The sequence below is a fragment of the Odocoileus virginianus genome, chromosome 1 (assembly GCF_023699985.2).
Source record: "Odocoileus virginianus isolate 20LAN1187 ecotype Illinois chromosome 1, Ovbor_1.2, whole genome shotgun sequence".
Taxonomy (NCBI): domain Eukaryota; kingdom Metazoa; phylum Chordata; class Mammalia; order Artiodactyla; family Cervidae; genus Odocoileus; species Odocoileus virginianus.
The window spans coordinates 98959782-98972821 of NC_069674.1; the positions used below are offsets into that span (position 1 = coordinate 98959782).

A 13040-nucleotide genomic window follows, 5' to 3' on the forward strand; every position below is an offset into this window, starting at 1 on the left:
CAAACATGAGAACAGCCCTAAAGCAAAGTCGCTTGAAAGCCATCCATGTACATAAGAATAAACATGGGCTGAATTATTATCACTTAAACAGATTCATTTCTGGTCAAATATCTGAAGGTTAGGAATTAAGGATTAGGGTAAACAGTGATATTAGGTTGGTGCAAAAGTAACTGTGGTTTTGCATTGTTGAACTTTGTCATTTGATACTGGAATATATCTTTAAATAAATATGGTTATGTTATATATCATTTTAATGAGCATTTCTTACCTTTTTTTTTTGCTAATGATTTATTGCCTACTGTATATTTTACATTTGTTATAGACTTACAGAAATCATGTTAGACAAAAAGCAAATTTGAGTGATGTTTCTGAGTTCAAGATGGGTCATAAGGCAGTAGACACAACTCACAACAGCAACCAATTCAGCTTGGGAACTACTAATGAACGTACAGTGCAGTGGTGGTTCAAGAAGTTTGGCAAAGGAGAAGATGGCCTTGAAGATGAAGAGTGTAGTGGATGGCCATTGGAAGTTGACAATGACCAATTGAGAGCCATCACCAAAGTTGGTCCTCTTCCAACTACATAAGAAGCTGCCAAAGAACTCAACATCAACCATTATATGGCCATTAGGCATTTGAAGCAAATTGGAAGGGTGAAAAAGCTGGATAAGTGGGTGCCTCATGAGCTGACTGAGAATCAAAAAATTGTCGTTTTGAAGTGCTGTGTTCTCTTATTCTATATAACAATGAACCATTTCTCTGTCGGATTGTGACGTGTGATGAAAAGTGGATTTTATAATCGCAGATGTCCAGCTCAGTGGTTGGACCAAGAAGAAGCTCCAAAGCACTTTTGAAAACCAAACTTGGACCAAAAAAAGGTCTTGGTCACTGTTTGGTGGTCTGCTGCCCACAACTACAGCTTTCTGAATCCCAGCGAAACCGTTATATCTGAGAAGCATGCTCAGCAAATCAATGAGATGCACTGAAAACTGCAATATCCGCAGCTGGTACTGGTCAACACAAAGGGCCCAATTCTTCTCCATGACAAGGCCTGACCACACATCACACAACCAGTTTCAAAAGTTGAATGAATGGGGCCATGAAGTTTTGCCTCATCCACCATATTCACCTGATCTTTCGCCAACCAACAACCACTGCTTCAAGCATCTCAAAAACCATTTGTAGGCAAAATGCTTCCACAACAAGCAGGAGGCAGAAAATGGTTTCCAAGAATTCCATGAATCCTGAAGCATGGATTTTTATGCTACAGAAATAAACAAACATTTCTCACTGGCAAAAATGTATTGATTGTAATGGTTCCTATTTTGATTAATAAAAATGTGTTTGAGCCTAGTTCTAATGATTTAAAATTCACTGTCTGAAACCACAATTACTTCTTCATCAACCTAATAGCTAAAACTCACATATTCTTAATATATGACAGACTCCTTTCCTGGCGCTTTATGGATACTACTTTGTTTACTCACGATTACCTTACGGAGTAGGTTGTGTATCACATAGCAATTGGTGTTAGAGATGAGATAGGGCTGAGGTATAGATTGTGGAAACTTGTATCGACCTGCCCAGGTTCAAACCTAGCATTGTAGCTATGTCCTGTGTGAACCTGAGAAAATTATTTATCCTCTCTGTGCCTCCAAGCCCTGTAAAAAGTAGGATGATACTTGATTCTTTCAATAAATGTTTAACACCTATTATATGGACACAACCACAAATATGACTGACTTACTCCCTTCTCGCAAGGAACCTATCATTTCCTGAGGAAGAGAGATATGTATTCAACTAAACATAAGTCATTCTTTAAGAGCTATACAATGCTAATGCTTCACTCTCATGTATCAAAGATGTAAGCTCTTGGTTTGAAATTAATATTCTTTATCATATTGAGAAAAACATTTATATTTCTAGTTTACTAAGTTTTAAAATATGATACTAGATGCTTAAATTTTGCAAGTACCATTTCAGTATATACTGCGATATTTACTTTTCCCTCTTTGACCTTTTTATGTGCTGAATTAAGGTAACATTTTTCTATACTAAAATATCCTTGAATTTTTGAATCCAACACAATTAAGCATAACATTGTATCCTTTTAATATTATATTGGATTCCAGCTGCAATATCTAGGATTTTTTTCCATAAATGTAGTTATACATTTATATGTATAACTAGTTTTTCAAATTTTTTATTAATACATTAATTTTTTTAAACCCAAGAGCTTGTTCTTTGTTCAGTATGTTTAAACAAACAATGATTAATTGACTCTACCAAAACTAATTATGAGAAAGAGAAAAGTACCACAAATGTAAATTGTAAATGAGAAGGAGGCTATAACTACAGAAGCAGAAATTGGAGTACAAATTATGATACTATAAGTTTAAAAGTTAAATCATACTAGTATAAATGAAAAAATGTTAAATATATCTACTCTCTATTCACTCAGTTTAGAAAATTTACTTAACTGCTCTTAAAAATCAATAAAAGAAATTTTTGTTATACTTCATATGTTTAAAGCACTATTTAACCTTTTCTTTAAAATAGAGCATATTAAGTATGCCAATTTCCAAATTAACCACTTACAGGGGTTATTTAAGAAATGTTTGCTAATTCTGACTGCAAAGCAAACTGTAGTTTTGGTTTGAAAGTCTGGCAAATGAATGACAGAATTTATGTGTACCTTTAGGTAGGACCAGATGTGTTGCTTTGATTGCTAACTTATCTTCTGCAAGATTTTCCATTTTTCACAAAGTCCAAATTCTACACAAATATGTAAATTTATGGCTATAGAGTTACATTCTTAGGAATTACCAAGTGCTTTTTCAGTCTCGTGTTTTATGAAGTGTCAGAGTTAACAGTAACTGCTTTCAAAGATGTTTCTTCTACAGAAAAAGACATTCCAAGTAGAATTTTAAAAACTGAAATATAACGTTCTTCTGAAATTTTACTCGCATATATACTTTATGGAAACAAAAACATAAATTTGCATGGAATGTGCCTAAGTTCAAAATAAGGGCACGATTTACTAAGCTATTCCTAATGACTTCTCCTCAAGCCAATGCTGTGTTCAGTTCTTCTGAAAAATCATTTCCTCAACGCCAGTTTCTTTGCATCCTATGAAACCTGCTCTTAGCAAGGGATATACTCACTGACTTTCAGTTGCCCGCTCTTGCTAGAATGTTTCTACAAAGAAGTGAAGCTAGTTGGAATTTGCAGAGTTTGTGTGAGGTGGGAATAGATAGCACCTCTTCCAAAGTGGTTAAGTTAAAAAATCATGAAAGAAGGGGAAAGGAATGAAGTTCCCCCCAACAGAAAAACTGCTTCTGTCCCCAGAGTGCTAACAGCATCAGTCAACTTTCTCTAGACGTCTTCAAAAGGGCTCATCAACTATGAAGTCGGTAATAGTATTTAACACTGTCAATGGAACCCCTTGACACTAAACATCACTGACACAATCCCGTCACTGTGCAGAAACAGGCAAATACATTAACTTAATGATAGGCCAAGGGACCCCCCCTAAGGAATGTGATTATATTGTGCCAGCTCTTGTATAAATGTTAGATCTTACAAGCTGTGTTATTATTATTTTTCCTCCCCCACCCTCAAAGACCTTTTGAAGTGTTCAAAGCAAAAGATGAGGGAAGACGTGTGCTACTCTGAATCACAAAGGCGATTTGCTAACATAAACCAGCCTGGTACCCACAAAAGCCTCTATGTTCGCTTTTCTGAAATTGAAAGCAGTGTCCAACCTGTTTCAAAAGACCCTATGAAAACAAAACACTCAAGTCTGAAACACATGAACAGACAGGTATTGGTGAAATCATTTTAGTCTTATGTACTGATTTTAGAAAGCTAAAAATCCCACAACACAGGCTAACCCTATTCTCATTTCTCGGTTCTTCTCTGCCAAAATTGCCGAGGCTTTTCTGAAAACAACAGACCATCAGAAGATAACGCTCACAATAAGGTGTTAAGTGAACAGAGAAAAATGCAAAATTGTATACCTCTCCTCCAGGAATTCCTTTGTGACTCAGTTGGTCAAGAACCTGCCTGCAATGCGGGAGACCTGGGTTTGATCCCTAGGTTGGGAAGATACCCTGGAGGAGGGAAATGCTCCCCACTCCAGTATTCTGGCCTGGAGAATTCCACGGACTGTATAAGTCCATGGGGTCGCAGAGTCGGACATGACTGAGTGACTTTCACTTCACTTCCTCCAGGAACATATACAGTAGCAAGGCATACACAGAGGTAGGTAAGGATTGAAAGGTTACCCTGACAAGACAAAGGTTGATCTGTTAGAATGCTGGGGCTATGGATGATTGCTTCTTTTATTGAAACTTCATTAAAATGTTTTATGATTATTTGAAAAGTCAAAGAGAGGTCAGACATCACCAACTCATGAGCCAAATCTAGCCCACAACTCCTTTTAACAAAGTTATTAACATTTAATGTCTATAAGATTGTTGCATAAATATCTGAATTTTTAGCTTCTCATGAAAAATTGAAAGGTGTGGAAAAACTGGGTTCATGTTCCCATCTGAGTTCAACCAGCCTGAGAGCAGTGAAGAGACCATCTGTGCTTTATAAAGGGAGTGCTAGCTAATAAGCTGCCAAAGGCCCATTCCCCACTCATCTCTATTGCCTGCCTATGAGAACCCACATGTGGGAATCCTGCTGAAGACACCTGGATTAAGAAAGTTTCCATGACCCCATGCATATTAATGAGCCTCTCCTTTCTCTCATCATATCACTACATTTTGGATGTTCCCTCAGTGGTCAAATTAGAGAATGTCTATCTCGGCCTTGAGAAGTTAGTTACATAATCTTGGAATATACCTAGTGTAGTAAAAGTCTGGCAACTGACAAAAATGGAGCAGTTAATCGTGATTATAATAATTAATAATGACATTATTAATTATTATAACATTTATAATAATTATAACAATTATAATTAATTATTATAACATGGGGACTGAGTTCTCAAATTTGTCAACTCTATTAAGCAAATAAACAAGACTTTTGAAAAAGCAAATTTAGGGTTAGAACATCTCAGTGTTACACTCACAAAGATTCTCATGGAAAACAAAACCAAGGTAGAATAATGAAAAGCTAGATATACATTCCATTTGTCTTCAGTCCTTCTCTACTTTCTTTTAAACTGAAGCCAATGGATATGCTTGTGTTCGTCAAATAAGACACGTGGTATTAAATTAGCCTATTCCTGGAAGAGTGGTACTTATCACTTCAAGGGTTCAAAGTCACCAAAAGCAGCAAGCCACGATAAATGTAAACATAAAAAAATGACTGATACGTAAAGAGGAACGCACAGTTAACAATGTACAAAGGAATGGAGTGGCTTTTCAGACCTTTGGTTTCTTGCTTTTTTTTGGAGGGGGGAGGTATTATTGGCATCCCACCATGGCCTTTGTGAAGGGACAGTTCTTACCTTGTTAATGGTCCCAGGTCGCCCGAGTCTTGGCTTCCAGCTTCACTGGGAGTGCTCACTGATTTCGAGGAGGGAGACATAGGGGTTGGGACTAAATAATGAAAATAACAGGTATCCCATGTTAAAAAATGCAGCGGCTGCACTGGGGAAGAGCAGTGTCAGATAAACCAAAACAAACGGGCTCAAATTAAAGTGATTGTATGGCCAGGAGAGATTGAGATGGGATAAGGAAAAAAAAAAAAAAAAGGAAAGAAAAGAAAAGGAAAAGAGTCCAGTGAATTTTTCATACTTCGGAAATTAAAATTTGAAATGAATTTAGACAGAATTAACTTAGAGATTCTAAGGCCATGTCCACCTTAACAAAGTAAAATGGAGAATCAAGACAGCTACCTGGATAATTCAAGGCAAATCCCTCTCTAGCATGAACTATCCAGATAATTCTAATTCTCCACTTTATTTTGTTAGTATAGATGTGACCTATTCAAAATAAAACGAGGTGTCTATAAAACTTTAAAAGCTTATGAAGTAAGTGATTCTGAGGAATTTTAGAAGGTCATGGGGAGTCAGAAAAGTCTGCCGCCGTGTCTGCACTTGGAGGGAAGTCTATTGTCTGTGGAGTATAAACTGCATTTGCTATGAGAGACCAAGCAACAGATAGAGAAAAGGGTAAATGTTGAACCCGGTGATTTAAAAATCTCTTTCAAAACAAAGCACAATGCCAGGCTGCTCTATTTTTACCCTTAATTAATGGTTTCATCCCCTTGCACTGTTCACTGTGTTTGGGAACTGTCTTTCTCTGCATCTGGCCCTGTGCACACAAGCAAACCACCTTTCTGAAGACAGGAGGAACAGGTTCAAAGGTCAAGGTCAGTGCAGGCTGGGACTCTCAAAGCAAGGGTAATAAAAGAAAAGAAATCAGAGGAAATGCAAATGGGTTTTTTTCCCCTCTATCTTTCAGATACAAGCCAAACGTCCTTCAGATAGAAGCGGCAGCAAATACCCACGGCGGCTCCAGGCCAGCTGAGAGCGGGTTCTCAGTATCACTCATGCCAGGGAAGCCATATGGGTAGCAAGCACCTTCAATACACAGTGTAGATTCCCATTTGGTTCCAATCATGTGCAATTTCCTTTGATTTATTTAATAAGGTAAAGGGTTTAACTATGTTGCCCAAATCCTATAACACAATGGCAGATCTGTCAAGAAACTAGGAATTTTCACGTGGCTCTACAATTAATTCACTGATTACCCTCTGCAATAAGTCAGAGGGTAAGTCGGAAAGATGGATAAAAATTGGAAACGGGGTCCACTTTTGCCAGAGCCCTTTGGCAGGGATGCCGGGATAGTTCAGAGTCTGGTCATGGTTTAGGGATGTTTAAACTGTTTTGCTCTTAAGGTTTAATTGCTGGCTTTATGCAGGTTAGGGGAGAACAAATATTCTACGGTTGCGTTTAACCAGTGTTCATACTGCAGCAGAACTTCAAAGGCTATTTTGAAGCAAAAATATAATTGCCAAGGGTCTAACATGTATTACTTGTCAACTAAGTGATAAAAAGTTTTGTCAGCTCCTCACAGAAGGCCCATCACTCAAACATCCTGTGGGTTACATCGCCCATACCACGAAGAAGCTAACAAAATAATCAACGTCTTATTGGGGTTTATTGTATCATTGTTAGACATATGATTTTACTTACTATTAATACACACTGAGGTTGAGTATAAAATGTTTTGTCATGGTGTTTTAGTTTTGTGTGTATATACTGAATTATATCCAGAAACATTTAATAATTTATATAATTATTATATTTTGCCCTTTTACTTATTTATATTGATATACACACTTGCCATTTCACTGTTTGTGGGATAATTTTTATTGTTAATTTAAGTAATTATGGAAATAAATGAAAATTTATTTTAATATGAAAGCCAATGATGGAATTAAAAGATGAATGATTTATAAAAGGGGATCTGATACTATTTTATTTATATGTATTATTTTTAAAGCTTTGGTTTACTATACTGAATATCACATAGTTTTACAGACACCCTGGGATTACTCTGAAATGTATGGAAAGCAAATGGATAAAGAAAAATAAAATAACTTATCACATGAATGATATATAGTGACAGAATAAACACATTATGTACCAGTTACCTTCAACACAAATAAAAGAAATAGTTCAATAACCAAACCCTGAATAGAATGAGGTCATGGATGAGTAACTAGGTATGAATGAGCTGGAGGAAGGGTGCTGCAGTAAAGATGCCGATTAGCAATGAAACCAAGATATACAACAGAGTCAAAGAAAGTTAAACATGTTAATTAGCTGCTAATCTGTCACCAGTTTGAGTTTTCCTTTAAGTTTCCCACCGAGCATTCTATTTTCATCATAGAATAACTCTGTGCCTGGGGTGGTTATGAAATTCATAACCAGATTCACAGTATTTAGGTTGGCAGAGAGAGGCTGGGATTCAGCAATAGAAATGAAGTTTTTTCCCTTCATCTCACGATTTCTGGTATTTACCAGTGGTAACTCATTTAACAGGTATAAGATACTCAGTAACGCAGTGGATTAGGTGGACTGCAGCATCAGCCAGTAAGCAGCCAACTGCTAACCACTCTACCAGTCTGTCCTCCTATCTCTTTCCAGCCCCCTCAATTCCAAAAATAAATACACCTGAACCATAAGCCAAAGCATTTCTTAAAACATAAAAACAAAAGGAGATGTAAAAGGATAGTAAACGCTGGACATGGTATACCCTACGCAAGCCAAATCTGAGGCTAGAGTGAACACAAGCGCTCTAAAGTACCTAGAGGGGGCTCAGGCGAGATCCCGATGCTCTGAAGCAGGGCCTCCGTCTCTCGGCGCTTGCGATCCAGGTCAGAGTCATCTGGAACCGGTTCTTTCTTCTGCTGCATGTCAGCCTACAAAAAGGAGATGCCAGTGAGAAAGTGAGGAAGCGAGCTAAATGTATGCTTCTCCTGGATGAAACTGAAATGGTAAATGCATGGCAGCAAAGACCAGGCAGAAGCCCTAAATAGATACAAACATGTGTATAAAAGGTTAAAAAACGTTGTAACTCCTCCATTTAATAACTACTAAGCCAGCACTTTCTCTTTGGGTTGAAGGCTTTTTCCTGCCTCTATCACATGGTAGGAGAGTTTTCCTCACTTGGTTTCGGAAGAAACCATCAACACAAAATATTTCTAACTTGGATATGGATTTAAACAACAACAACAAAAATCTATCTAGTTCTTTAGATACCCTTGTCCCTCTGGCAAGACATATTATCAGTTCTTGATGAGTGTGCATTTGTAATATTCATGCCTCACCCTTGGGATTATGCAAACAAGGAATTAATGGTGTCTGGCTGTAAGATTAGTTATGAAAATCTGTAACTGTAAAATACACAATTGTATCAGTACTCTAAGTTTACCATGGTTTCAATAAACCAGGCTAAAATTCTTATTAAGGCATGTGAACAATACTTATCTAAGTATTGTTACATAATTCTGACTTTCATAGGCTTCTGTTATACATATTAACTCAAAGGAGAAAATTATGCATGTGGAAAAATATAAAACAAAAAGCCATTCAGGAGAGATACACTCTTTCCCCAAGTGCTTTCTTGGGGAAGACACACCTTGTTGAGCTTCTGATGCCCAATTTGTCTTTTTGAAATGATGAAAATAGAATGCTTGGTGGGAAACTTAAAGGAAAAGCAACAAGTCAAAATACGGGTTAAAGAAGGTTGGTAGTGGAATTCTGGGGGGAATTAAATACTCAGGTTTCTCTTCTTTTTCAGAACACAATTGCTACTTAAGACAAGGCATTTGCCCCACATCTGAAACACGATAACATCCTATTTGATGTGCAGCTACTTCACGACAAGGCTTTGTGAGTTTCCAGGAGTGAGACTGTCTGAGTTTGTCAAAAGCCAATTATCCACTCATCAGACACACCTTCCTCTCCGGGGGCAAGTTGGGCTCCCTCACAGACACATTACCTCTTTCAGGAGTACAAAGTACATTTCAAAGCAGTAAAGCACAATTTCCATCGTGGCATCTACAGCAGAAAGAGTTCATGCAACTTTGACTTACTCCCAGATGGTAGCCTACACCTCGATTATAAGCAAAATGCATCTTTGCACATAGTGCGGGCTCAGTGCTTCTGTGATTATTCACCTCAGGCTTAAAATACTCTCAGGTATTTGATGTCTTTGTCGTTCAGTTGCTAAATCGTGTCTGACTCTTTGCAAACCTATGAACTGCAGCACACCAGGCTTCCCTGTCCTTAATATTTTCTGGAATTTGTTCAGACTCACATCCATTGTGTTGGTGATGCCATCCAACCATCTCATCCTCTGTCGCCCCCTTCTCCTCCTGCCCTCAATCTTTCCCAGCATCAGGGTCTTTTCCAATGAGTCAGCTTTCTGTCATCAGAGGGAAAACTGCCATGATGGGGATCAATAAGGGCTAACGAGGATGTAGAAGATTCAGGCTCTCTCATTGAATCCATGAGATTTCTGAAATGGCAGTTTAATCTTGGAAGATATGAAAGCTCACTTTCTTTCCCAATTTTAACATTTAAACTAGAAAGTTCCAAAGTTTATGCACACAACAGAGGCAAAGATATGTGCATGCTAAGTCACTCCAGTTGTGTCTAAGTCTTTGTGTCACTATGGTCTATGCCAGGCTCTTCTGTCCATGGGATTCTCCCGGCAAGCATACTGGAGAGGGTTGCCATGCCCTCCTCCAGGGATCTCCCCAACTCAGGGATCAAACCCACGTCTCTTATGTCTCTTCGATGGCAGGCTGGCTCTTTACCACTAGCACCACCTGGGACGACCAGAGGCAAAGAGAGAACTAAGAGTTTAAAAAAGGACCTTGCAGAATGATGATCTATATCAATGTTCACCTAATCACAAATTTAAAACAAGGACTGAAGAGAAAGTGGGGCAATGAAAGAAAAGGGAATCACCACTGTCACTGCTGAAATACAAATTAAAAAAAAAAAAAAAGAAACAAGATAAGCAATACTCGTCTCAGGAGGCCAGTGCAGCATAGCATGGTTTTACAGTGAAGAGGTAACTGACTGGACTGTCAACTTGACTGAGGATACATATGTGTTCATTTTGTTCACAACTTGCCACACAAGTTGATGCTCAGTTTAAAAATGCTGAATGAATGAAACAATTGCCTTTGGTAACTGTTCTGTTATAGATATCGAATCTAAGAATTACACACCATTCAGGAGAGTTTCCACCAGCTACACCCCATTCAGAAAGCTCTCTTACAACACTACCATGAGAAGGCATCATCTAAACTCCCAGTGACCCAGTGCTCATAACAAAGCCATTTCTATATTCTAGCAACGGCAACAGAAAAATGGAGCCTTTCTTCATCCTTTCAACAAAAATTTATTTAAGGACAACAGGGTGCCAGTGATAATGAACATGAATTCTAATGAAGCTCATATAGAGTGAAACAGAAGAGCCATCAAATCTCTTCCTTTCGAATAAACTTAAGGCATATTATCTATACCTTTCTGTCATATATGCCCTAGGCAGAAAGGCACAGAATTTGCTTTTTATTTTTTTCATTCATTGTAACTTTCATCATTAAGCATTCAAGAAAAATATTAGAGTGGGCTTCCCTGGAGGCTCAGTGGTAAAGAATCTGACTGCCAAGCAGGAAACATGGGTTCGATCCCTGGGTTGGGAAGATCACCTGGAGAAGGAATGGCAACCCACACCAGTATTCCTGCCTGGGAAAGCCTATGGACAGAGGAACCTGGCGGGCTATAGTCCCTGGAATTGCAAAAGAGTTGGACATGACTTAGCAACTAACAAGAACAAGAAACATACCAGAGAGTAAACCTCATGTCAACACGCATTGCCAGACACTGCAAAAGCAGCACCCAGAACTCCATCTCCAAAGTGTCTCTCCCACAACACAAGGTGCCTCCACAGCTCACTCTCTGCTTTCTGCCTTTTTTCATTCTTAACAAAACAGACAATACAATGACAGATGACATATATTAGTAAGGATAAATTGTCCATCTAGACATAACAGAAGCTTAGGAAAGCTACTGACACTCAAAGTTGACCAGGAAAAATGCAAAGTTAGGTAATTGGGGCTTATTGGAAACAAAGCCAGTTCCTAACTGCTATCAATTAACACCTTAAACTAAACAATGTGCTTCTTCATCCAAGACAGCTATACCAAGTGCCCTAATCATGAAACCTTTGATATTTTCCATGTAAATACGACAGACAGAGTCCTCATACATTTCAATGACTCAATAAAGAGTTTTTGCATACTAGTGATTTAAAATATGCTCCATGTCTCTCCCAGCAAATCGTATTTCTGTTTGTGGGAGTCATCAGAGCTGAGACCCAGTGAGGGGACCTGAAGAAAGAAAATTTGTCAGCTGAATGGTTCGTCATTTTCCCAAAGACAGCTGCAAAGTTGTTAACACATGAGGACAGGTCAGAAAGCCTCTGTCCATCCTGTTGTTGTTCGCTGTTCAGTCGCTAAGTCTTGTCCAACTCTTTGCAACCCCATGGACTGCAGCATGCCAGGCTTTCCTGTCCCTCACTATCTCCTGGAGTTAGCCCAAGTTTTGGGCATTGAGTCAGTGATGCCATCCAACCATCTCATCTGACCTTGCGGCAATTCAGCAGAAGGCCAAGGACAGGAAAAATTTCAGAGTGCCCTCATTAAGCACACCTCACTGCTTTAAAGCCAATTTTTCATGAAATTGGCTCTGCATCTTAAATGGTGGCCACTGTAATTATTTTAAAATCAGATTGCATCTATAACACCACAACCAAGAAAGCAATTGACATCCAAAGGCACAGGAAGCAGTAACTTTATACATGAACACAGTTTCCTGGGTTCTGCGGAGACAATCAACCTGGGTGGTCCCAATTCACACTAGTTTTCAGTTATGGCAAATACACTGACACTCAGATTAGCAATTAAAGAGCACTCTGTTTCCTTTTTATTCTAAACATGTTTTATTCAAAATAAAAGCCTATGTAAAGCTGAAGAAAACAAACATAAGCTTAATGCATGCTAAGTCACTTCAGTCATGTCTGACTCTTCACAGCCCCGTGGACTGTAGCCCACCAGGTTCCCCTGTCCACAGGACTCTCTGGGCTAGAATATTGGAGTGGGTTGCCATTTCCTTCTCCAACATAAGCTTAAGGCTAATTCTAATTCTCTATAAACAAGATAAAAACTAGAAAATCTTAAACTTGAGAGTCAATGACAACAACCCTTAACTGGAGCATCCCACAGACTCAGGATCTGAAGCTTCCAAGGAAATTCACAGGAAAAAAAAAAATGCAGGTGCTTGGAAAGAATGTCTGTGACCAGCATCTCAGACCTTCCCTATCTAGGTTAGCTGTCCATTCATTCACTCACTCTTAGTTCTATGAAAAGTGAAAATGTTAGTCACTCAGTTGTGCCCAACTCTTTGCAACTCCATGGACTGTAGCCCGCCAGGCTCTGCTCTCCATGAAATTCTCCAGACAAGAATACTGGAATGGGTAGCCATTCCCTTCTCCAGGGGAT

The 13040-nt window shown here is 38.6% G+C and overlaps 1 protein-coding gene across 7 annotated transcripts in view; it reads right to left on the reverse strand.

The window, feature by feature from the left end:
- Positions 1-13040, reverse strand: part of DYNC1I1 (dynein cytoplasmic 1 intermediate chain 1) — a 371384-nt gene that overhangs the window by 308855 nt on the left and 49489 nt on the right. For 5 of the 7 annotated variants that reach the window (XM_070471269.1, XM_070471279.1, XM_070471273.1 and 2 more), the window contains exons 3-4: positions 8270-8384; positions 5461-5602 (exon numbers count right to left, since the gene is read on the reverse strand). In XM_070471269.1, the coding sequence (XP_070327370.1) occupies positions 5461-5602; positions 8270-8384 (257 nt within the window). The remainder of the gene's footprint in view (positions 1-5460; positions 5603-8269; positions 8385-13040) is intronic. The other 2 variants (XM_070471274.1, XM_070471272.1) reach the window with 1 other exon arrangement.